Raw genomic sequence first — 26,759 nt, 5'->3', positions numbered from 1 at the left:
GTTTTTCCCAAATGGGATGACTATGCATTTTTTGACATTTAGCTTGAGACCATGACTTTGACACCAGGTGTCTGTCTCAGTAAGGCCCTTTTGGAGAATGCCCGTGTCAGCCGGAGAGCCAATTATGGCTCCCAGTTTGCAGTCATCGGCGAACTTGGTTAGCCATAGTCCTCCTGTGGTTGCCTGTACTCCTGAGAAGTATATGCCAACCAGTAGAGGTCCCAGGACCGAGCCTTGTGGGACACCACTTGTGACTGGTTTAGAGTCGGACCTGGAGCCCACTATTCTTACCGTATGAGTTCTGTCTGTAAGCCAGTTGGCAACCCATCTCATAATGTAGGGGTTTATGTTCAGGCTGGTGAGTTTTTCTATAATTCCCAAGTGGGGAATGGTGTCAAAAGCATTGGCAAGGTCAAGGTAGGCTGTGTGAACCCCCCCCCTCATCTGTGGCCTTGGTAACTGTCTCGAAGAAGTCAACCAGGTTTAGTAGGCATGATCTGCTGTTAACAAAGCCGAACTGGGTTGGGTCAAGTGTTTGGATGTTCCCAATGTCTTTGTTAATGAGTTCCACGATGATGCGCTCCATAGCCTTGCAGACCAGGCTAGTCAGGCTTATGGGGCGATAGTTACCAGGGTCAGTTGTGGCCCCTCCTTTGTGGAGCGGAATAACCATTGCTGTGCACCATTCTATGGGCACGTAGCCTGTGGAGAGGCTGAGGTTGAACAGTGTGTTTAGGTGGGGGGTTAGTTCATTCTGTAGTTTGTGCAAGACGCAGCCTGGGACACCATCTGGCCCCATTGATGCTGTTCTTTTGGCTTTTGAAAGGGCTGTTTTCACCTGTGTGTCTGTGATTTCTGGGACACTACATTTTTCCAGTATTGTTGTGGGCCCTTTTGGGGGTGAGAGAGGGGTGAAGTTTGCACTGAAGCTATCTGCCAGGATGTTGGCAATATCAGTAGGTTCAGTATATTTTGCGCTATTTTGCACTAGCTCAGAGCATATCTGCCAGTTGCCACTTAGATTCTTGACATCGCTAAAGAAGGCTTTGTGGTTATCTTTCGAATCATTGGCTATTTTTCTTTCGAAGTTAGCCTTGGATGATTTTGTGAGGGACCTTAGTTTCTTACTGATACTGATCAGGGATGTCTTTCCTTCTTGTGATTTGCTTTTTTTCTGAACTAGTTTCCTCCTTCTATTGTATAGCCTGTTTATGGCAGGGGTCTACCAGACTGGTTTCCTTCTCTTAGGGGAGTTTGTCTTGGTTTTGCTAGGGATGTCACGATTCATGCATCCTTGTAGGTGCTCATAAGAGTGCATTTGTAAAGGTTCCTGCATCTTGGACACTGTTATCCTTTAGCATGGGGGCTGTGAAATGTACCACCTCTGTCTTAAGTAAGGTGAAGTTTGTTATAGAAAGGTTTTTCACTGTGGTTTCCTTTGTTGGGGGTGGTGGTGTGGACATCCAGAGTGATTAGTTTATGGCCTGATCTAACCAGTGACGGGTTGACCTCCGGTGCGGAACACCTGTCGCCCATGTTGGTGATGACCAGGTCCAATATGTTTTCACCTCTGGTAGGGGAGTTTACCAACTGATCCAGGGCTGATCCAGGACATTTGAATTGATAAATTCCAGGAAGCGCTGGACCTGGGAGTTTGTATTTGAGTAGTTTTCCCAGTTAATGGTAGGTAATAGAAATCACCCAATATCAGGGTATTCGGTAGGACCTTCATGTTTTCCAGTGTCTCTAGAAAGGTGGCGTGGTGGTCCTGGGTCATGGAGGGTGATCTGCAGTAGGCCACAATTTGCATTGCAGATATGCCCAATGTTAGTTGCGCATGGATGATCTCAGAGGTATCATGCTGTGCCACTAACCTGGAGGTGTAGGTATCCTTGATGAATATGGATACACCCCCCTCCTTTTGTGTTTCAGTTCATGTTTTGTGGCCGAAATGTGTGGTATGAGTTGTAGCCTGGTAGTGCTGGGGTGCTCTGTGGAGCCTTGAACCAGGTTTCTGTTACTGCACAGATGTCGATGTTCTCCATACTGAGGAGTGCTTCGAACGCATGCATTTTGAGATTTAAACTCCTGGCGTTGAGTAGCATAACCCTCATTTTTTATTTGTGCTGTTTACGGAGGTGGGTTTGACTTTTGAGCTTTGCCTAAAAAAGGCACTATGGGGGCCGCAGGAGCCTTGGCCAGTATTCAAGTCTTATGTGTATATCTTCCTTCAGCAGAATAAAAATTAGCACTTTTTATCACACATATACTGTGTTTGCTTGCATATCCTTCTGGTAACTCACAATATGAAATGTTTAGTCTTCAAGTGAGGAACTTATATTTACAAGTAAATCTGTTTTACAACATTAGTCTAATACACTTAAACAAAAGAGCATATAAAACAAACAAACTCACTGTTTTCTTTTTCATATCAAATGTTTAGCTAACAACCAGGACACAACACAGGAAGCTCCTTCTACTGCACTCTACAAAGTTAGAGTGTGCTTCTGTGTTTTTTTTTTTAACTTAAGATTTTAAAACATTCTAAACTGACTTTTTATTCCTTTCAGTGACGGAGCAAAGTTTTGTCTAAATGTAAATAAATAAACAAACTGTAAATATCAGAAAATTGCCAAAATTGTTGAGCTGATTTGCACTTTAAATATACAAATAACTTAAATGCAACAGTAAGGTGACTGCCCTACTCACTTTTGAAGAAAACAACTATAAATTAGTATGAAAAAGTATATTTCTAAATGACAGTACATGCTAAATATAAAGCTGATATATGTATATATTAATTAAGTGACTATAACAATGTTAAAACAAGGAAGAAGACGTATTTAGGGCAGAGCTTACCAGACAATATGGTATATATAAGATTCCTTATCCTTTGAAATCAGAGGACACAATTTGAAAAGCTGTCCTAAAGAAATACTATTTATTCGCAAGACCCATACATTAACTTCTCACAGAAAATGGATAATAATGTCACGCTGAAGTCCAGAAATATATAGTCTTTCCTGAAACTTCAATAGATTACTGGACAGATGTATACTTTTTCAGATAAATACCCCATACCATTGTATACATTTTCTGTTTTCATAAGTTTTTTTTGTTTTTTGTTAAAATAGGCTTCTATCCAGGTGTGTCTGCTTGTCTCATAAGGGCTTATATGACTCTTGCCCATTTCTTATAGGCTCATAGGTTCATAGGTGTGTACTAGGCTAATGGCCCTGGAGCCTTTACAAGCCTTGCCCATAGGATTACCCTGGCATCATGCCACTCGACCTTAGTACTGAGTGCCTCTGTCAAGTAGAGCCACTGAAGTGATCCCTGGGGTGAATTTCCCATCCACTCATCAAGATTTCTCTTGAAGAGGGCCAGTGAGGTGCTCTGTTTGACATGTATGGGAAGTCTATTCCATAGCATGGGCAGTCTCTGGGTTATGAACCTGTCCCTCCAGCTTGTTCTGTTGATTGTGGTAATGAGGTTGAGCTCTCTGGAGTGTGTGGCATGGGGGGATTGGGATTTCTTTAGATATAGCATTTCTAACAGAGCTGGGTCAGACATGGCTTTGTAAGTCAAGCAGAGATCGCCTCTAAGTAGGCGATATGAGACAGAGAATAGTTGGAGTTTTTTGAGTCTGTCCATACAGGGCAAGTGTTTAAGGCCTAGGATCCTCTTTGTGAGGTACTTTTGTGGCCTCTCTAGTTGTTGTAGGTGTCTAGTGAGGTTCATGCCAAATGGTGCACTTTACTCAATGATTGGCCTAATGAGGGAAGATTAAAGGGAGACAATAACCTCTTTCTTCTTGGATGCAAAACCCTTAGTAATGAGATGTGCTACATAGAAAGACTTTATGACCACAGTGGCAATGTGGTGGTCAAAAGAGAGGTTGGTGTCAACCTGTGTTCCCAAATCTCTTATAATGCCTTCTGTGTTCTGTGGACTACCATTAATGTCATAATTCATGGGAACTGGGTTTTTCCCAAAGGGATGATGACACATTTTTGTCATTGAGCTTAAGCCTATGGTTCTGACATCAGTCGCTGGTTTCAGTGAGGCTTTTATGTAGGATGTCAACATCACTAGGGGAGTTAATAATAGCTTCCAACTTGCAATAATCTGTGATCTTTGTCAGCCAGAGTCCCTTCGTGTTCATTTGGACTTCAGAGAAATTAATACCAAACAGGAGAGGACCCAGGTCCGAACCCTGTGGGACTCCACTCATGACTGGTCAGCAGTCTGACTTGGATTCAGCTACTTTCCCACTGTGGGTTTTATCTGTGAGCTGGTTTGCAACCCACCTAGTGATATAGGGGTTGGTGCCTAGCTTAGCGAGTTTTTCTGTGATTTTTGAGTGGGGAATGGTATCAATGGCCTTGGCCAGATCACGTTAGGCTGTATGAACCACCTTGCCTTCATCCATAGCTCTGATGACTGACTCAAAGAAGTCGACCAGGTTGAGCAGGCATGATCTACCCTTAACAAAACCAAACTGTGTGGGATCCAGAGTTTGGAGATTCCCTATATCCTTGTTTATTAGGTCCATGATGATGTGCTCCATAGCTTTGCATTTCAGACTCGTCAGGCTAATGGGGCAATAGTTCCCAGGGTCTGTAGTCACTCCTCATTTGTGGAGAGGGATGACTGTAGCAGTGCACCATTCAGTAGGGACAAAGCCTGAGGTGAGGCTGTGATTGAACAAGGCACACAGGTGAGGTGCCAGTTCACTCTGTAGTTTATGTAGAACACAGCCAGGGATATTGTCAGGTCTCATAGAAGCTGTATTCTTGGCCTCGACAGTGCTGTTTTAATGGGTCTACTTTAATTAAACGAAAGCAGAATCTGTCGAATACAAATCCATCAACACATAAACAGCGAAATGCGATAACGTCGAACATGCAAAACCACGAAATTTAAACATCGAAACCACAAGAGTTGGCTAACACCACCACCCGTAACATACTACCTACGCAAACACAACAACAAAAAACACATATATACACTAACCAAAACCCTACTACTAACCCTAAATTAAAGCACCAAAACCCCACTTGTAACCCTACTCTAAACCCCACATACACAACTATCTATGCACTACCCTCAACCCCTCCCTAACCCTAAGGTCTGTAACTACTGCACACTTACTGTACAGAACTATACCCACACAAAGTAAATATTCCACACACATACACTTAACACAACCCTACACTAAACCTTACATACATTACCTATCTATACACGTACCTTAACCCACACCCTAACCCTAAGGTCCGTAACTATAGCACACTTACCTTAAGGAGCTATACCGCAGAAGGGCCAACTATGACAATTCGACATTTCTGATTTCGCTATTTAGTGCGTTCAATGTTTCCGTGTTTTGCTGTTTACGTGTTGATGGATTTGTATTCGACGGATTCCACTTTTGTTTAATTAAAGTAGACCCATTTTAACCTGTGCAGCAGTAATACTGAGTGCTTGGCAATCTACTGGTATTGTGATTGGTCCTTTGGTGTGGGGGGGTAAAGTTGGCACTGAATCTGTCAGCCAATATACTGGCAATATCTGTTGGCTCAGTACAGGAGGTAGCACTGTGCAGTAGCTCTGAGCATGTCTGGGTAATGCCATGGAGATTCTTTACATAACTATAGAAGGCCTTGTGGTTGTCTTTACTATCTGCTCCAATTCTGTTTTCATAGCTAGCTTTACAGGATTTGATGAGGGATCTCAACTTTTTGTTGAGGCTGATAAGGGAGTTTTTCCAGTTTTGGGACTTCACGTTAGTCTGCATCAGTTTCCTCTTTGTGTTGTAGAGTTAGTTTATGGCAGGGGACCACCAAATTGGCTTCTTTTTTTTGAAGAAGAGTGTCTTGGTTCTATTGGGTATGGTGAGATCCATGCATTTGTGTACTTGGTCATACAGGGCATTAGTGTATGATTTGGTGGTCATGCAACTGTTCTCCATTTGCATGGGTGCCATGAAGTTAGCCACCTCTGTTTTTAGGAGCCCAAAGTTAGCTTTGGAGAAGTTTTTCATGGTGGTTACCTTTGGGGGTGGGGGTTGGAGGGGTGTGGATTTCCAAGCTGATTAGTTTGTGGTCAGATATAACCAGGGAGGAGTTGACTATTGGTGTAGAGCAATGGTCACCCATGTTAGTAATGACCAGGTCAAGGATGTTGCTACCTCTGGTGGGGGTAAGAATGAGCTAGTCCAGGGCACTGAAATTAATGAATTCTAGGAAACGTTGGGCAAGTGCATTGGTACATGAATAGTTTTCCCAGTTAATGGAGGGATAGTTGAAGTTGCTCAATATGAAAGTGATAGGTTGCACCCTAATATTCTCCGGGATGCTTAGGAACATGGAGTGTGAGTCTTGGGACATGATTGGGGACCTATAGCTGTATTACCCAATGTTAGCTACGCCAGAAGTATCTCTAATGCGTTATGTTGGGCTACCAGTCTGGAGGTGTGCACATCCCTTAGGAATATGGAAACACCACCACCTTTGGAGCTTCAGTCCAGGTTCTGCGGCCGAAGGGCGTGGAATGAGTTATAACCTTGTAGTGCAGTGGTGCTTTCTGCTGCCTTCAACCTGGTCTCTGTTAAAGCACAAATGTCGATGTTCTCCATTTTAAGGAGTGCTTCGAGCGAGTACATTTTGAGATTTAGAGTTCTAGTGTTGAGCAGCATGACCCTCAGATTGCATTTGTTTGCAGCTGTTATGGTGGAAATTTGGTCTTGGAACACCTCTTAAAAAGGCACTATAGGGGTGGCAAGAGCATTGGCCAGTATCCGGAAGCCCAGGGGTTACAGATGCAGGCCATCTTTGGCAAAGCATATAGGTCTGTCATTCATGTCATCCCAGGTAGACAGATACTGGATCCCCTTAGATTGACACCAGAAACTTAGCCAGTTGTTGAAATCAATAATTTTCTGCTTGTACTGTGGTATCATTCTGGGTGATGGTAGGAGGCTGCTCAGGGCTAGGGTCATACTCATCTGGGCTACATAATCTGAAAGCTCCTCCATGTCTCTTTTCATGTAGTCCAGGGAGGTACGTCTCAGCCCATTCACACCCACATGTACAATGACAGAGTCATATTTGTACCTGTTGTTGAGGGACCTGAGTGCATGCGTTATGTGGCGGATCCTGGCACCTGACAGGCAAGCTGACTGTTACTTTCTCCTTATTCAAATTAGTGAGTGGGACATCAGTGTGCCTCACTATCGAGTCAGCTATGTCTAGTGTGTTGGGCATGCTGTTTTGCCTTAGGGGCTTTGGCTGAGTGGCACACTGTTTAGTAGAGTTATGTGTCTCATGAATAGTGTTGTGTTGTGGTGGTTGAGTGCATTTCTGCCTTGGAGGTCTCTGCTGTTTGGGTAGAATTTTATTGAGAACCTCCACAAAGGTGGATGCGTGGTTTGTGTTTTTATGTGAAAGCAGTGCTGGTGTGTGTTCTGGAGGGCTATGTGTTCCATGTGGTGTGGTGCAAGTGTTGATCTTCTCCTCTTGACCAGCTATTCTGGTCTGACTGGAGAGTGCATGGCTTCCAATTTGGATATATAAGTGCATCTCTCGCAAGTTTGAGTGTTGGGAGGTAAGAGGAGAGGGTTATCAGTGTACATGAGGTAGTTGCTACATTGCCTCAGGGTGCCCAAGTTTACCAGGTTAATAGGAAAAAGCACAGGGAACTGACCTTTAGACATGCATGCAGGGGTGGGCATTAATAATAAGTGCTGGAGCTGTTTCCTTGTAGAACGTTTAGTGCTGGAAGCACTTTTGTGTGCTACAACAATTGCTACAAGAAGTCTGGTAAAGTGCTAGGCTAATAAGCTAGTAAAAGTGCAGGAGAGGAGAGAACTAGCATATCTAAGGGAAAATTTGAAGAGCAGACTTTTTAGCACCATGCACCACTCAGAAGCTTACAAACAGTTCTGGATACAGCAAATCTGTTTCTGGACTAGATTAGTTACAAACAAGAAAGGCGGGAAACAGTTTTTCTTTTTTTTTAGTAGAAAGTGAAGAAACAGAAGATAATGAGATAATTCAATTTTCAGAAGCTAAAGGGGTGGGCTTTTGCTAGGTTCTCACTATAAACATTAGAATGAGCTGATGTAATGTGACTGGCGGGCGTGTCCAGTATCAACTTTATACCAAAGGCAGGCAACTCAAAGCCACCAAGACTTCAGATCACCACAAGAACAGGCTGGGTGGGTGAGAAAAAAACAGTTGTACAGATTACACAGATATGTATTAAATCAGAAGTGCAGAAGACAATTGAAAATAAACACTTATCTTTTTCCAATATCATAGCAGGCAGTAGGCCAGTCTCTCTGCAGCTTAGAATAGCTTGAGCAAACAGGTATATCTGATTTAAAACACTGGCTATTAAAGGCAGAGAAACAGAAACCAGCCTAATTATCCAATCAAAAATAACAGTTTTGCAGGAATGCCCTTAGCTAGATTAAACCAGTCTGATTTACTTTCTGCCACAAAGAAAACAGCTAGACCTCTAGACAAAAGATTTCCCTGCAAACTGAGGGTTACAACAGTAACAGATATTCAGCTCTATCAAACAACATAAAGAAGGACAGCAGTTCACAGCCTTAAACTGGCAGTGGTGGGATTCAAACCCATGCCCCCAGGGAGACTGGAACCCGAAACCAGCACCTGGGACCTCTAAGCCTCACTATATGTCTCTTGAACATTTCTGATCATTTTAGATTTAAGAAAGGAAAAGACATATTCTAAAGAGTCAAAAATACTTGTTCCTTCTGCTACAAAGATTCTTAATCTTGCTGGAAATAAAATGTGACAATTAAACAGTACACTACATGTGCTTTATAAATGGTATGCAAACCTTCCTCTTTCATTTACTGTCTTTGAATAGTCATTATCATATCTGATGATGAAATTACCAATTTTCAGAGGAGGATTTGTTCAATCAGTTCTAACAACAAGTTTTTTACCAGATGGGAGACACATTTAACAATTATAGACCTGAGAATAACTCATTCCTTAGCTATATGTTTTGAGAGAAATCTATGAGCTTATTCTATACCATAGTACAAGCTCTTTTGAAGGTTAAACACTCTTGGAATATAGCTGGTGAGGAAATTAGCCATATTTTCTTCTTCCATTTATATATCCATTATATATTCATGCCATAAATTCTTAAAATACTTATATTCTTATATTCTTAAGTTATTTCTTCCCTCACAGTTTTTTAGGTTATCTACCTTATCCTGTTGCCATTTATTTTGTTTTAGCAAAAATGTAGTGCAGTTTCTTTGTTCATCTAAATTTTTCTTTATGACTTTTTAAACGTGTTTCAGTACTTTCTATATGAGTATTCTGTTTAATCATATTTTTAGAAGTACAAACTGTTGCCATTCTCTTGTATATAATCAGCTTTCTCATCTTTACCCCCTATTTTAAAGATAATTCTTCTATGGATGGCATTATCTTCTGAAAATCCCTCTTTATAAAATGTTTTTGTCCACTAGTTTTAGAAAATGGCATCCTTCAAGTGGTCCAGATCCTTTACTGCATTATTAATTTCTGACTAATATAATTTGATCTTAAGACAAAATACATGTCTTCCTTCACTTATATCAATTGAATTGGGTTTGAAGGTAAATCCTGTCAAAATTTTTTGAATACTACAGAGCAACTAAAATCTGCTGTATGCAAGCCACCATGCAATCCAGCCTTCATTCAACTACTGTGTGACTCTGAGCAGGTCACTTAACCAAAAAGTGTTCTGGAGCTGCTCTGAAATTAGGACAGTCTCCTCGGTACTCTTCTTGACCACATACTCAGCAACTACCTACAAACTAATAAATCTAAAGATTTAACATACAATGGAAAAGGAATGAAGGGATATGTGTGTATGTATGGATATGGCTAGATACATAGACAGATATAGATAGATAAATAGTCACACACACACACACACACACACACACACACACACACACACACACACACACACACACACACACACACACACACACAATAAATGTTTATCTTTACTTATAGCACTGATTTTATTAAGTTTGATAGTATATTTCTGTCAAGGTCTTTCTAGTAGTACAGAGCACTTAAAACCTGCTACGTACAAGACACCGTGCACCCCATCTTTCATTTGTCTACTGTCCTGTGCTATAGAAATTCAGAAGATAAACTATGTTTTAGTTATTTTGTGATTATCTTTTGAGTAGATGTCTCAAAGATAATAAATACATATTATTATAAACGAATACATGACAATAGAGGGGATTAAATTAAAACAGATATATGTCTACAGATTTAAAGAATAGCTAATATAAATGGATGCAAGAGAGTAAAATGAAAATGAAGGGCAGTTTGAATGTGATTTCTGTTCATACTAAGTCCCTTAAGTTCTACAGAAGAGAATTGGTTTAATTGTGTTTTAGTTATCATTACTATTGTTAACTCTTTGTTGTGTGTCTATGTCAAATAAAATGATCATTCAAGAAATATTTTATATTTGTTTTCATATAGTCATTATTCTAAGGGTCTGGCTTATTATAGAGATCCTACAATTGCGGTTCATAATAGCAATATAAAAGTTACTGATATAACATATCTTCTTTAAAATGCATTTTATTTTAAATGTAAATAGCAGCAACAGTGGCAAAAACTTGCTTAAGTATTTAAAAATGTTTTTTATTACAAGAAACTTCTTTACTTAAAGGTGACATTAGTATATTGCATACAAAGGGATATACAGTTCTAGCAACTTGCAGTTTTAATGAAAAGAGAAGAGGATCAGCAATTGATTGATTTATTTGCATTTGTTTACCAGGATGGTCCACTGGGCTGAAATGAGCCCATTTTCAGTGGGGGCCTGGGATAGAAAAGCTCCACAACAAATGAACAAAAAAACATCAAATCAAATACATCAAATCAAATACATAGATAGACATGTGATTGCAATACACATTACAAATATTGACACTGTAAATCATATGGACATATTCATAAGAATGCAGAACACATATATCTGAAGAAATATTAACTTAAATTCATAAATCATAAAAATACACATGTTGAAGCAGTAGTTTAAAATAGTTAGAGGAAGTAGTTTCTCATAAAGAGTACAGTAGAATGAGAGTTGTTAGCAGATTGAGCTGGAATTATAACTAGGGACATTATGAGATTACTCTGCATGTTCTCCCCACGGTCGAGTGAATTTAGGGACATGCAGGTAGGTGTGTGCATATGTGGGTGTGCCTTCTTTGAAGGCTGGGTGCTAGGGTGGCAACATGACACCGTAAAAATTCATTGCCAATCATTAGCAGACCGGAGTTCCACTGTGGCAACCTCTAACTGAGGAAAAACTGAAAGACATTTTATGAGGTTACTATGTAGAGGATACTAGCAGGAGATTATACAGATATATATGTAGAGGATGTTAGCATGAGATGATACAGATTGATATGTGGCACTCCTTGGTAAATATATCTATATTTGATGATTGACTCTTAAAGCCTGTAGTGAGCATGCCTAGGAGACATTTTTTTAAAACTGCATGGAGCAGACATCAAAAGAGAAATCCATGACGTCATAGGTAAAAGTTAAGAAAAGGCAAAGTGTTAGAGGACTTAGAGAGTATAGAGAGAAGTATTTCATGAGGGTGTAAGATATTGTCAAGTGCAGGGAAGTATAGGTTTGGTGCAAGTGCTGTGCCACAGAGAGAAGTGTTGTTTCAGGGACTGTTTAAAGAGGGCTGGATTGCTGGTAGTCCTGAGAGAGGGTGGGAGAGTATTCCACAGCTTGGAGCTAGTGAAGGAGTAGAGCATGTGACCGGTGGAAAGGCTGGGCTTTTCAATGCTCAGGAGCATTTGACTTTCTGACTGAAGTGGTCAATTTGGATGGTACTGAGTGAGTAGGGAAGAAAGGGCAGGGCAGTTAGATGGTTTCAATATGAGTATGTGTGCAGTGGTTAGCTGTAGATATGTAAGATAGTGTGGGAGCTCTAGCCAATTTAGTAGGACAAGAGAGGTACAATAGTGTAATTGTATAGAAAACATCTATTATAATGCATAGGATTATTAACTTGTATAGTGACAGTAAAGATTATGGTGTGTATGGCCACATTCTATAACAGAAATAAAGGAGAGCATTAAAAGGCTTTAGGAAAATAAGGCTCCAGGTAAGATTTGTCATTCCTGAGTTATGTAAATTATTACCTCAAACATGTTATCTCTTTTACACAAAGTAATCACAGAAATGTAATCTATATTTAATATGCCTCCATTGTTGAAATATACAATAATTTATGTTTTATTAAAACAGGAAGCATATCAATTGTTATGTTCTTCTTATAGACTTATATCATTATTGAATGTTAATTACAATATTTTTATATCAGACCTTGCCAATAGACTAAAATATACTACTTGCTTTAATACAGGAAGGCTAAACTGGCTTTATAGCAAATAGGCAAATACAGTATAACATCAAAAGCATAAATAACTTAGTTTGTTACAGGAATAACTATAAATGGAAGCTATATATAATTAGCATGGATCTGGATAAACAATTTGATTCACTAAAGTAGTCTTGTTTAAGTAAAGTATTTGAGCTATACAGGCTTCCAAGTAATTTTATATATCTTATTACTCACATTTATTAAAATTAATTTCATATGTCAAACTAGGAGCATTTATATCTTGGTCAATAACATTAAGCAAGGTCATGAAACAAGGTGGTCCCTTGTCTCACTTATTATTTGCTTTGGCTATTGAACATCTAACCAATTGTATAAAACTTAACAATGTAATAGGAGTCAAATTAAATTATGAGTATTCTTTGAAAATTCAGTAATCTACCAATCATATGCTGTTAACAATAGGTAATACTGATTCTTCACTAGCAAATGTATAAAAATAAGATACTTTGAGATGATGTGAGGTCTAAAGTTTAATCATAATTAAACTAACACCTTATTATTCAACAAAGAGTTAAATTATTTGATGAAAACTAATACTGAATTTAAATGGGATAGTAAAGAGACTAAATATTTAAGGATTACTCTTACATGCAGTTGTAAAGAAATAGAAAAAATATAAAAAGGTTTTAGACGGTATAAAAACAATGATAAATAAATTAAATAATGTATTCTTTTCTGTGGAATTTAGGTTGATCAAAATTGTATTTTTATTCAAACTACTATGCATTATAGAAACAACTTTTTTTCTTTTTTTAAATGAACACATAAAACAATGTAATGATATATTTTTAAGTTATTATGGTATCCCACCAGACCTAGAATAGTTTTGAGACATCACATAAGAGAATGGAAAGATGGTGGAATAGGATTTTCAGGTACAGAAATGTATGTAATAACTTTAGTTATTAAAATAATAACAGATTTATGTTTAATTTCTGATTATTCAGTCAATCAGGGAAAAACTGTAGAAACCATTTGGTTAAGTAAAGTAATGAATATCACTACACAACATATAAAAATCTTGCATAATAATATGACGTGTATTAAAGGCATATTTATTTAAAAGCACAAATAATCCAGATTCTACTTGTATAAAAACAAATTAAAGCATTTAGAAAAATATCACAAAAACAGCATACAAAGCAACAGCTACCATGCAGGTTTATGTAAGCAATAAAACTGCATAAAATCCATAAATCATTGTAACAACGTAAAAATATCGAAAGAATATCAAAAGTGATAGTCCTATATTATAAAAATGATAGTCCTTTATTAGAAAAATATGTATATATATTTTCTGAGATAAAAGCATGGTGTTTCACATTATTCCTTACAGCATTTATTCAAGAAGATGTAAACAGTTTAAATTAAAAAAAATGTTAAGCTTAAGAAATAAGGATTTTTTTTCTTTTGGAATCAAATGTTAAGAAAGACTAACATACTTAACACAGACTAATGGATAGATATGATATGAATATGGAAAACTGGCTTATATCACAAATCAATAGATTATTTTTAATCCTTAAAAGTGATTTAAGGTCAGATACAATTAAAAAATAATATTCATCTGTTCTTGATTTTCTAAATAATCTCAAAACAAGCACTGAGATGGGGGCCATATTTGTCCAAAATATAATTAAATACTATAAAGTTTGTATCAAAGATAATTATAATGGTTATGTTCTCCAAATAAGCTGCTCGACTTTAACTGCAGTAGATGTTGGAGGCAAATCCTTAATAAAAGCAAACTGACAGCACACGGCTTATGATTACAAATACAAACAACCTTTTGGGGAACTTTTTCAATGTTTCCTGCAAGTATTTTAGTCTGATGGACTTATATTAACTAAAGTTGTGGTACTGTTTAATACTCCAGTTCCCAGATATGTACCCAAGTCTCAATTCCAACTTCTCTGAAGCTTATGCAATATAGTCAGGAAAATGGCTACAGATAACTAGGAAAAATGAGGTTATGCCTTTATTTACAGAATTTATAAATATGGTTGCTGTTGTATGTCAAAAAGAAACATATGCTGTTAAGATAAAAACAAACAAAATAACATCAAAATATTACTAACTGAATTAACCTGAACTTATAAACAGGGAAATAATAATCTATGTTCTATGATTAATTTCTACTTTTTGGCCGTTTATTGAATCTTAGTAATGCATGTAGTAAGAATTGATGTAGCCACTTTTGTAAACAGTTACTTGTTTTTATTATGTTTATGGGTTTGTTCCTGTATATAACAATTTATTAAAAATTGTCATTTGCTCCTGTATATAACATTTTAATGAAAATAATAATGAATAAGTTAACACTGCCTGAGTGTTCAATTATAAGCAGTGTACAACTGCATAGGTATTGTATTCAAACAAGTGTATCAGTGACAGAGGTTTTGAACAAAATACCTCAGTGCAGATATAATGGTTTCACATCTCACTTCCAGCAGCTCACTGATATTGTAGTACATAAAGCTGTTCTTGTCTGAATAATAATGACAAAAGTAGCTTAAATATAAATTAAAAAACAATAAAACAACATAAATCATATAACAAGTACTTACGGGTCAGTTCTTTGCTTCTTTTCATCACCTATTGCCAAATTCCTGCACTCCTTCACTAAGATGTTCAGAGCACCAGTTTTGTAGCTGTAGGTGATAGTGAGAAGAATGTCCCCTTTCACACTGACATTACCATAATCCCCAGTCTCACTGTAAACACTCATCATGCTGTTTAAACTGGTCTGTCAAAAGACAAGGAAAATATTATTATGCACATACAAGATAAATAGCAAAATAATCAATTACTTGGAAGTCATTTTGACAGTTATCAGTGAATTACTGTTTTTACTAATAAATGACTGACAAGCCTGTGTCTGTGTAGTGCTACTATGACTTTTGATGACATAATGGCTTCTTAAGATGGGTACAATATGCAACTAAAGATCACTTCCAGAAATCTTAGTAACCTTTTATAACTCTTTTAAGACAAGTTCATGCACCTATGTGGAATTCCACAATGGACTGCTTACCCTTTCGGCAAGTAAGATATAAGTTGAAGGAACTATGCAGAATCACTTACCTTAACAGCTTAGAGAAACCACCAAGATGAAGAAAAAAGTGAGACAATGTCATTTGCTTATACAATTTTCCAATTACGTTAATGATATAAGAAGGCACTTGCTAACAAGCTACTGTACATGATATAATTAGATGAAAAGAACAAACACTGCATCCACATTTTCTTTTTCTGACAGCTCATATGCTTCCTTTCATTTTACTGCTGTGTCAAAAGATTTCTGATGAAACTCCTCAGGCAAGAACATTGCTTGAAGTGATAACTTAGAGCTTTATTTGACCATGGTTACTAGGTGTTGGCATTGTCTTATTAGCTACAAAAAAGTCAGATATCTGGACTTTTAGTTACTTAGCACTACTCCTTATCCTGAATTGTTAACTTATTTCAGAGACAATTATTTACTGCCTGGATATCAACCCCTTTTAGAAGTATAAAGTACTTTAGAAGTATAAAGTACAGGTGGAAACTGGATTTAGCTTTGAAAATGAAAAATTGTATGGACCTTAGTAAGTTTTGCATACTACGGGATATTAGAAAGTTCATTATTTTCCTTTCGTTTAGTAAAGGTTTGCTAGTTGACACAATATCCAGTGCATGGGCAATATATGTTATAGTCAAAAAAGAGTTAAATGACTCTCTTTTAAAAAGTTAAAATAGGACTAGTGGTGTTTATAGAGAAAGGTAGCACAAGACAAGAACCTCATGCGTGAGAAACAAAGTAAAACTGACAATATCTCCCAGTATAATGTTTGACAGTATAGCACTAAGGATTAAGGCTTTATACTGCTGGAAATGCACACTTTGTAGTTCTGAATTTGATTCACTTAGTCTGTACTTACACACAAAGTAAGGCACTTACCCTACAAATTAGTCTAGCCAGGTTAGCTGTAAGAAAGATCTGGTTTTAAAATCACTGGGTGTTATGAATAATTAAAACTATGGAAAAAGTATAGAACTGAAGCTTCTTTTCAGAAGCTTCCCACATTTAAAAATATTGAGATTATGTTAGAAGTTAATAAGATGCATCAGCAACTCTCTATTCTATCTCTTTGGAGTTCTCATGTTTTCCCTACAATGGTATGAATGGAACCACTGCAGATGTCCTTGTTCTTAAGCCCACTGTAGAAAATGGTTTATATATATTTAAAATAACCTTCTGTGGAATCTGTCCAGCATACACATTTTCAAATAAATGCAGCAGTGTTAAGAGCATGATGTCTGAAGTGACTCATCCTCCACTGTAGCGTGCCTGAAAGGCTACAGACATTTGTCTGCGCTACTTGGATTTTGGATAAGCTGCTTTTCATCTGGAAGCACTGTATTATGTAACTGCTATGGTCTGCTTTCCTTGTTTTCTGGGCACTTCTCAGCCAAGATGCAGTAAACAGCATAGTAAAATGTATGCACAACATGAGCATGTGACACCACAAGCATGGTGGTCATCTGGAAATGTGTAATCGGAACCCTCTTAACACCATCTTACTGAACAACATGAATGCAGACTCAGTGTAATCTGAGCAGCCATTCCATAAAATCCATTTCCTAGTAGGTAGCTTATAATTACTCAAATAGTATTAATTCAATAACCAAGAGATTACTGAAGTTTTAGAACTCATACCTTCATATCAGGGGTAGAATGACTGTAGATGGCAGAAAATTTTAATGTCAAGCATTAAATATAGCCCTTTAGTGACGATAAACACCACATTAATTTCTGAAAAACACAGAAGCAGCAAACCAATAAAGTAAAAGGGGATTAAATGCAGCAGTTCAAGCAATCATTTGATTAGTATGGATGTGTGTATGATGAGGCACTGCTGAGTGAGCTTCAGCTGTATTTTATATTCATGTATATATGGAAAAAACATAAAAACGTAATCTTATTTATTTTATTTTTCATTTGTTTACTGGGAGTGTGTGACTGAGCCAGAGGCCCATTTTCAGTGGAGGCCAGAGGAGAAAAGCTCCATGTTATACAAAGAACAGATAATAAAAAAATAACAGAAAATATGAATGTAAACAAAAGTTCAACAGAAACAAAAATAGTACACCAAATTATTTACAAATATTTGAGATAAGATAGTAGGGTAAAAAACACAAGACATGGAATCTGTTTGCAAGAAAACATCCTGTGACTCATGTCTTATCAATAAGTTAATTCAATATAAGTAATGAGTTGCACAGTTGTTTAGATACGAGTCATTTAAAATAGAAAAAGAAACATAAATTGTGAGTATCTTGCTAATCCACATTCTATAAGAAAACAATGGACTTTTTTGTTTAGGTTGTTTGGATTATAATTATTATTTATGCTAAAAATGTTAACATGAAGTAATAACCTCTGCATCATGGCAAAGACAAAAAATGCAAAATATGCATGACTGCCCCTTCTTAGATGGGGAACAACAGTGCATTTCTACAGGGCATGAATTTCAGCACCAAGGTGGCAATTAAACTGAAAACTTGACAGACGGGGCCAAATAATGTTTAAATACTGTAATTCTGCAACAATGGTACAAATGGCACAAATGCCCTAGCCGTTCATGACTAGATTACAACAAAAGTTAGAAGATATTGAAAAGTTTTGCATTACTGCTCAGAACATTCCTCTTCAAGTACTACATTTAAATATAATCCCAAATCAAGGGAAACAGGCTCCTTTCACCCTAACCACCTTCTGTAATGTCCAATAAAATCCTCACATTTCAAGATGGCTCTTGAATAGATCCTGATCATAGAACATATGTCATTCCAGCACTAATTACAACTTTTTTTTTATTTTCTGCACCATACATCTTCTAAAGCTTGCCAAGGTCCAGTTCTCCCTGTCACTTCTGCCAGCATTTGACAATAGTTCTCACAGGTGCAGCCCTATTTCTTTTCCACTGAATAAAATAGCTTACCTTAGGTGGTTAAAAGTATTTTAACATTCCCAATCTAAAGGTTTTTGTAGGTTTTTATAATTTTTACTCATAGCTTTTCAGGATATTGTTTTATTGGTGTCATGAAAATTGTCTTAATCTGCATTATCCTGGCCACAGCTCACTAACAAAAAGTGCCCTTGTTGGAATCAGACCTTAGGACATATTCCCCATTTCTACCCTGGTCCACATATTAATAGTGAGAACTGTTCATAGTGACTTCAGTGTAACTACTGTATAATATCTGGCAAAGACATTACAAGGTAAGCAGAATTCAAGAATAGAATAAAACATAAAACACAAAGGCCTCCTCCTTGTCTCCTCTGAAGGGTCTTCCTTTTCCTCATCCACAATAAATAACTAAAAGCAATAATAGTTTAAAAAGCAGGTTAGTATCTGGTCAAACATAAAAATAATCACCACAAGTAAGACAGTAAGGTGAAAAGGCAAGAAGACAATGGTAAATGTCTTCATTCTTCTTGCAGAGATAGAACAACCACTGTATATGGCCACTGAAAATCCATCAAAAAGTCTTCATGTCTGCTTAAGCTAAGAGAAGACAGAATGATTGCTAGTAGAATAAACCAGAGATTGGTGATCGGTTCTTTTCAATTTCTATATAAGGGAAATTGAAGGAGGCCCAAAAAGAAATGTATGCCTTTTTACTGATGACACAAACAAGAACATCAGCATCGATACCCAAGAATGACTAGAAAGGATTAAAAAGGACAACATTATATGAATGTTTTAAAACATAATAACATCCCCTAAAAGCAAATGCAAAATAATGCATCTTGGATGCAATTACACAGGAAATTAATTCAAACTAGATGTAAAGCAAAAGTAATGGTAAATCAGGAAATGAATCGGGGGGGGGGGGTAGTCAAAGCAGATGATCAGAAAGTGAGCAAGGAACCTGACAAAGCAACAAGGAATGAACTATGGTAATGCAATATTGGGATTTGTAGGCAGAGGCATCACCCGTCAAAACATAAAATGTTATCCCTGCTTCTAGATGGGGAGTAAGATTCCTTTCAGAGTACTACATATGGATCATAAGAACTCATCTTCACAATTGCAAAGATAAGATAAAGATACTTCAGACAGCAACAACAATTGTACAAATATTTGACTAGAAATAAATAATGTAAATTAGAAGGGTATATTATGTACTAGCTTGAAAAATTAAGGTGGGTTGGGATATTATATTTTCTTTTAGTTTCTGTATTGTAGTTCCACTATGGTTTATTACACTATTTATAATTAGTAAAATTTCCTTTATGAAGTAATCTAGTCATTTATGTGTTATTTTCAGGTGGGTTGTACATAAATGCATTACTAGCACACTGAATCCATTGGCATGAACCTATGTTTAGGAAATAAACCACAAGAAAAATAAAATAGTCTAAAACAGCAACATGTAAAATCTGGAAATCACTCCATTGGCAGAATGAAAGTGCTTAACTTTTTCTCTCAATAAATTATTTACACCCCTCAGTCAATGGAGTGATTTCCTGCATTATGTGTTGCTGTGTTCAGGAAATAATTAGAAAATATTCCACAACTGTGTGTGGGTATATCAGGATTTACCAACAGTTGGCATGGTTTAATCATGAGGCTGAAGCCTGAGTGATTAAACAAAGCCAACTATAGGTAAATCCAGATATACCCACACACAGTTGTAGATTATTGCTATTCTACAATGATATTGTTTAAGAAAGAAACTGCTCACCTTTTTTAAATAATGTCTTTGTACAAAGGTGCTGAAGTGCTCCTTTGTGTTCTTCCTGGTTTAAAGATGTACTGCACATGTGTATGGGACTTACATTCCCATGCTTGTAGAGTACATCAATGCAGGAAAAGCACTAGAGAAAAGAGAATCTCCTTTGTTGTTTTTTTTCCCTGGCCGACATACTGTTAATGCAAGAAATCTGGACAAAGTTCAACATATTGCAGGGACAAAGGTCGGGACATATTTTAAATATTACTCTTATAAACTTAGAAAGTTCCTGGAATAAAATGTTTTGTGTTTGAATGTATTTTTGGAGGGATATGATGCCCAAACCTGAAATGTCTGTCATTTAATGACTTCAACGCCCAGTGGCTTGCCAGAAAAATACAATTTTATGAGGAACAGACCGAAACTATGAGGCAAGAATCTGGACAGTTGAAAGGTATGAGAGTCTGAGCAGATTTCAGGATTGACAGTGCAGAAATACATGGAAAATTAGGTATATTTCTGTTTCTTTAGTTTTGCAGAGCATAACTGACTTTTCTTGCATTTTGCTCTGTCCTCTAAGCATATGCCAACAGAAAAGCCAGACCGCTCAATGGAACTCCAGTGGTTGGACTTTTTTCTATTGGTATATGCTTAATTAAAAATGAACATGCTGATTGGATGTGGCAATGAGACATTATTGTATAATCTTTTAGAGTAATTTTACATCCAAGTTTTTCATTTCTTTCCACACAATGAGATACAGCTCATAGGATATATATGTGCAGACAATATCACCTACTTGTCCAATGCCACTCTGGCAGCTAATTCCATAAAATGTTCCTCCAAATATTTAGAAGTTCTCTAGTTCACCAATCAGTCTAGCACAGTTAACATATACTTACTATATGACCATTCATCCCACCTTTAACCCCAAGCCTTTGACAAGCTCTCTCACCCATGACAGTGCCAACTCTGCTTCTTTCTTCACTCTAAAAATTCCTACAGCCACAGACTTTCCTCATGCATACATAGATACAGCAGCTCCCCAAACACTCCAAATATTTCTACCACTCTGGATTTCTATACTGCCCCCCTCTTTTACAAGCACACAAACATCAGCAAAAGAGAAGCTTACTTTTCTGCTATGCACCTGCATACCTGTTCTCACTCTTCTAGCCAATAAGTTCACTATTGAAGCAAATAGTAACAAGTGCAGGAGGCACATTTGCCTAAACCCTCCTGTCACACCAAATTCTCCAGACATGCTCCTGCTAGCCATCACTTTTAATATATAATTTTATATTATATGATACCATCTCTTGAAGCTGGAGAAGTCTTCCCCTTTCTAACATTGCTTTTAAACATTCTTCTTCCACAGTATCTAAAGCTTTTTACAAGGCAAAAAACATGATCCATCCTTTTGCCCTTCATCATTTTTGTTCCATTCTCCATAAGAGAACCCTCAGTCCAAACACCCCTTTCCTCCACTTAATAAATTACACTTTTCCTTACCCTATGAACCTTCCCAGCACCTTGTAAAGCCTCGACACTAACACCTTGCTCAGTACTTTTAGATCTACATTCCGTATTGCTAAAACTAGTTTTTCTGTTTAATCCTGTTCCTTCATCCCTGAGTGAAAGCTACCACCAGTCCCTGGTACGCCAACTTCTCTAGTTTTCCTCTCAAAAGTTTACAAATATATGAGCGTAAACTGTGCAGCAGCCTGTTCCCAATATGCCTTGGCAAACTAAATGGGAAGCCCTTCCTTCTCCACAGCCTTCCACCTCTAACTCAAAGATCTCCTCCCTAATCTGCTATGTTGTAATCTTGTCTCTTCATTTCACCTTTATTTCCTTCCTCAACTCCAGCCCACCTTTCTGTCTCCTCTCTTATGCCCTTTACCTTAAATCCTTCTTCCTATAAAGTATCTTGTAAAACTTCCTAAACTCTTCTGCAATCTCTATTCTTGTACCTACAATTCAACTGCCTGCCCCTTATCACCTCTATCATCACCCAGTTACTTTCCTTTTAACATGCGGCTCAATAATCTGTCCCCTTTTCTATATTTACCCGCTCGTCACCCACTTACCTCTTCTGCTCATCCAGTTCCTCCAAACCTTTTCCTCATATCTTTCAGTTGATATTTTTCCTGCCTCTTACTACTGTCTCTTAATCTCACTGCCTTCCACATTACTCCCCAGCAATAGCTTCATTTTTTTCTTAACTTCTCAGATCCTCTTTTCTCCTATCTTCATACCACTCCTTAATTGCATACCATTCATGTCCCCACACTTATCTGAGTCTGTTCCACCATCTCATTTGTTTATTTTCTGCCATTACCTCTTTAGCTATACATTCATCCAATTCCCTTTCTTCCCTTCTCTACTTAGTCTTCTTTTATTTTTTTTCAACCCACATCCCACTTTCTTGTTACTCATGTTCAGTCCACATCCATATTCCCACATGATCTGGAACGCTCTTTTCATCTAACCAGGCCTCCTTCACCCTGCCTTCCAGCAGAATGATTATATAGTTCACTCTGTTTCCTTCCTTACATTCATTCCTTAAAAAATTGCATCTTGCTCTCTCCCTCTCAGAATACTCCATTCATCCAGTAACCTCCGATTTCCACTACAGTCATGAATTATTCCTCCACTTCTGTATTCCTCTCCTCTTCTACATACAGTCAATCCAAACATTGCTGTAATGCCATGTTAAAATCCTCAAACTATGCTTTTGGTTTTTGGAAGAGGAGTGTTTGAGAACTGTGTTAGTGGGGTGTGGCTATATCCAGCTTTAAGAGATGGCTCCACGTGATATAAAAGAGATATAAGATGGGAGCATGTCTTGGGGGTTTAGTTTGACTTGTAGGGCTAGACTAGTGTGACACTGTACAATGTCTTTGTGAATTTTCTACACAGATTTTCTCACAGCATTCATATCATCATTATCCATGTCACAAAACCCCACTTGCACCTCTTCTCTTCTTTTCTTAGTCATCCACACAGCAGCTACTCTTTTTATGTATCCACACCTTTGCCCCCTCACTAAATGCCACTAGTACATTTCATTAATTTATTTGCTTGTTAAAAGGATATGCAAACTGGGCCATTGGAGATCCTTTTCAGCTATGATATGTCTGAAATGTAATGATAAATACAGCACATATATATACATTTTAGTACAGCCATTCAGAAGGTTTACTGCCATCTAACTAAAGACCAGCAGATTGAGAACAAGGATTCTGTGGAACATGGGACTCACAGTGTACTAGCAGTGCAAGCCCTGTTATAAGCACTTTCATAAGTCCTGCATGGGGTATGTGTGGGATGTTTTGATATGTTGGTCCCAAAAATGTAGTTTAATTGTAAGTTTATTGTGGAATTCTGATCCTCAATCCACTGGTCCTCAGTAAAACCATAATGAATGCATTCAAACATCATGTTTTTGATTGGTGAGAAGAAACAGGTATATCTGGAGAAAAAAAGATTGCAGATGCAACGATTACATGCAAACAAAAGTAGCCAAAGGTATAAACAGATTCCTGAAGTCCAGACCATTTTATTGAGAAGCATCCATTCTTCCCCCATTACATCAGGCCTACTTCCACACACCCATCTAAATTTTTCTAAACTTAGCTCTGTCTTTATGTTCTATTCTCACTTACTTAAAAATGGCTACATCAACTATTCTCTTTCTCCATTTGTCCACGATTGCTTCCCTCTTGCCTACAAAGATGTCTCTTGTATATTCCATATTACCAAATGGGCCTTCCTCCTCTTTCCTTCATCATTATCGAGTTGGGGTAGGTGGAACTCTGCCTTAATGTCAGATTTCTAGAAAAGATGGTATTGTCACTGCCGCAGAGCCAACACATCATGAACATTGTTTCCTCAATGAGTCACCCTCCTTTTCCTCAGGCCCTCCCAAGCTGCAGTCAAATCTACTTCTTCTCAACTCTTTTCGAGTCATTTGCCCATCCTGTCATCAGCTACCATGCCATCATGTACCACTGCGCTACCACTTCCTTCCTTTCTTTCTTTCTTTCTTTCTTTCTTTCTTTCTTTCTTTCTTTCTTTCTTTCTTTCTTTCTTTCTTTCTTCTTTAAAGTCCTTCTGAATTACTTTATTAGTTCTGCAGTTCACTTACCTTCTACTAGGTCTTCTTCCACACCCATTTCTCTTGCTAATATTGTCCACTCCACCCCCAGCTATGCTTCCTCTTACTTACACTCACTCATTAGACTCTGGTTTGGTAACACCATACCTTATATACTTTCCTACTCAGCGATGTGGCATCTTTCCATCTTTCTAGCATTTAATTTCTTCTGGCACTACACCTAATCATAGGTTCATAGGTTCATAGGTTCATACTAGGCTATCTGCCCGAGGGCATTTTTAGTATGGGGAACTATACCCATTATTTTGCTGTGCCTCTGTCGAGCAGTGACACTGAGGTAATCTCCCATCCATTGGTCAAGATTTCTCTTGAACAAGGCCAGATTTTGTTCCACAGCATAGGAGTCTTTGGGTGATGAATCTATCCCTCCAGCACATCCTATTAATTTTAAGTCTCTTGTGGCTCTGATGGATCTAGATTTTTGAGGTGAAGCATATTCATCAAATCTGGGTTTGACATGGCCTTGTATGTCAGGCAAAGGTCACCTCTGAGCCTGAATAGACCTGGAGTTCTTTCAGTCGGGCAGCATAGGACAGATTTTTGAGACCCTTTATCCTTTTGGTGAGGAACTTTTGTGGCCTCTCCAGCTGCTGCAAGTGTCGGGTCAGATACATTCAATGGGGCATTGTACTCAATCATTGGTCTGATGAGTGATGAAGACTATGACCTCCCTTGATCTAGATGAGAATCCCTTCATGATAAGGTGGGCAATGTAGAAGGTCTTCCTAACTACTTTAGCTACATGGATGTCGAATGACAGACTACTATCAACCTGGGTCCCCAGGTCCCTGATAACTTCTTCTATGCTCAGTGGATTGCCACCTATTTGGTAGCTAGGTAACCTTGTTTTTAAGGGTATGACTATGCATTTTTGGCATTTAACTTTAGGCCATGGCTCTGGCACCAGTTATCCATTTCTGTGAGACCCTTCTGAAGGATATCTGTGTCAGATGTGTTTTCTACTATGGCACCCAGTTTGCAGTCATCTGCAAACTTTGTCAGCCATAACCCTCCTGTGTTTGCTTGTACTTGAAAAAGTAGATGCCACACAAGTGGCCCCAGGGACGAGCCCTGTGGGACACCACTTGTGACAGGCTTTGAGTCTGACATGGCGCCAGCAACTCTGACCCTGTGGGTTCTGTCACCCATCTTGTGATGTATGGGTTAATATTTAAGCTGATGAGTTTTTCAATGATACCCAGATTGAGGTAGGCTGTATGGACTGCCTTTCCCTCATCAATGGCTTTGGTGACTGTTTCGAAAAAGTCAACCAAGTTTAAAAGGCATGATCTGCCTTTGACAAAGCCAAACTGGGTTGGATCCAAAGTCTGCAAATTCCCTATGTCTTTATTTATGAGGTCCATTATGATCCTCTCCATGGCTTTGCAGATAAGGCTTGTCAATGGGACCACAGTTGCAGATCCAGAGGTAAGACTTTGATTAAACAGCTGTCCTAGCTGTGGGTTTAATTCCTCATTGACACCATCAGGTCCCATGGATGCTGTGTTTTTGGAACCTGTCAGCCAGTATGTTGGCAATGTCTGTAGGATCAGTAATCTTCACATCATTTTGAACTAGTTCTGAGCATATCTGGGAGTTTCCTCCTAGGTTTCGGCCTTATGATTGTCTTTTGAGTCTTTAGCTATTTAAATTTGCTTTGGATGATTTTATGAGAGCTCTTAGTTTTACTTATAGTGATCAAGGGTGTTTTTGCTCTATCTTGTAGTAGCTTCCTCCTTTTGTTGTAGAGTTTGTTTATGGCTTGGGTCCACCAGACTGGATGCTTGCCTTTGGTACAAAGAGTCTTTGTTTTGCTTGGGATTGCCTTATCCATGCAGTCCTGCAGGTGCTGGTAGAAGGCATTTGTAAGTGATTAGAAGTGTGAAGTCATGCTGGATTGTCCACTGCACTTTTTTTACTCCTAAATTTTCATTCTTCCTTACCAATTCTTTTGCTTCTTTTTACTTCTTCCATCATCCCTTTTTCTTAAATCAGCACCTCACATTTTTACATCAGAAAATTATAGCTGTAAAGGCAGCTAATAGTATTAGAAGGATAAGAAACAGTAAGGAATATTTCACATACTTGGATTCTCCTTATAACTTCATCCATCCTGGGTCTGGCACAAAGCAGATTTACTTGACCAGTCAGAATTTACTCATTTAGTTACTTAAACTTGTTGATTAAAGTGGAGCAGTGTTCCAAGAAGATTTATTTCAACCTCAGCTCAGAAAATGCAAGAGAATTTATAGAAGGCAATTTTAACATCTATACATGGAACAGAAAGATATGATACAGAACAACAGTTAAATAAAATCATAGTATTAAAGGAGAAACACAAGATGAAAATGGCATTATCACAACATTA

At 37.9% G+C, this 26,759-nt stretch overlaps 1 protein-coding gene across 7 annotated transcripts in view; it reads right to left on the bottom strand.

Annotated features, from left to right (window-relative positions):
* The window catches only part of SYTL5 (synaptotagmin like 5), a 2,413,062-nt gene that overhangs the window by 245,549 nt on the left and 2,140,754 nt on the right, over positions 1 to 26,759 (bottom strand). For all 7 annotated transcript variants that reach the window (XM_044072411.1, XM_044072417.1, XM_044072414.1 and 4 more), the window contains one exon: positions 15,057 to 15,235. In XM_044072411.1, the coding sequence (XP_043928346.1) occupies positions 15,057 to 15,235 (179 nt within the window). The remainder of the gene's footprint in view (positions 1 to 15,056; positions 15,236 to 26,759) is intronic.

Source organism: Protopterus annectens, chromosome 5.part0, assembly GCF_019279795.1.
Source record: "Protopterus annectens isolate FY-2018-M chromosome 5.part0, PAN1.0, whole genome shotgun sequence".
Taxonomy (NCBI): domain Eukaryota; kingdom Metazoa; phylum Chordata; order Ceratodontiformes; family Protopteridae; genus Protopterus; species Protopterus annectens.
Note: the sequence above shows the minus strand (reverse complement) of the source record. Positions and strands in the feature narration are given on the sequence as shown.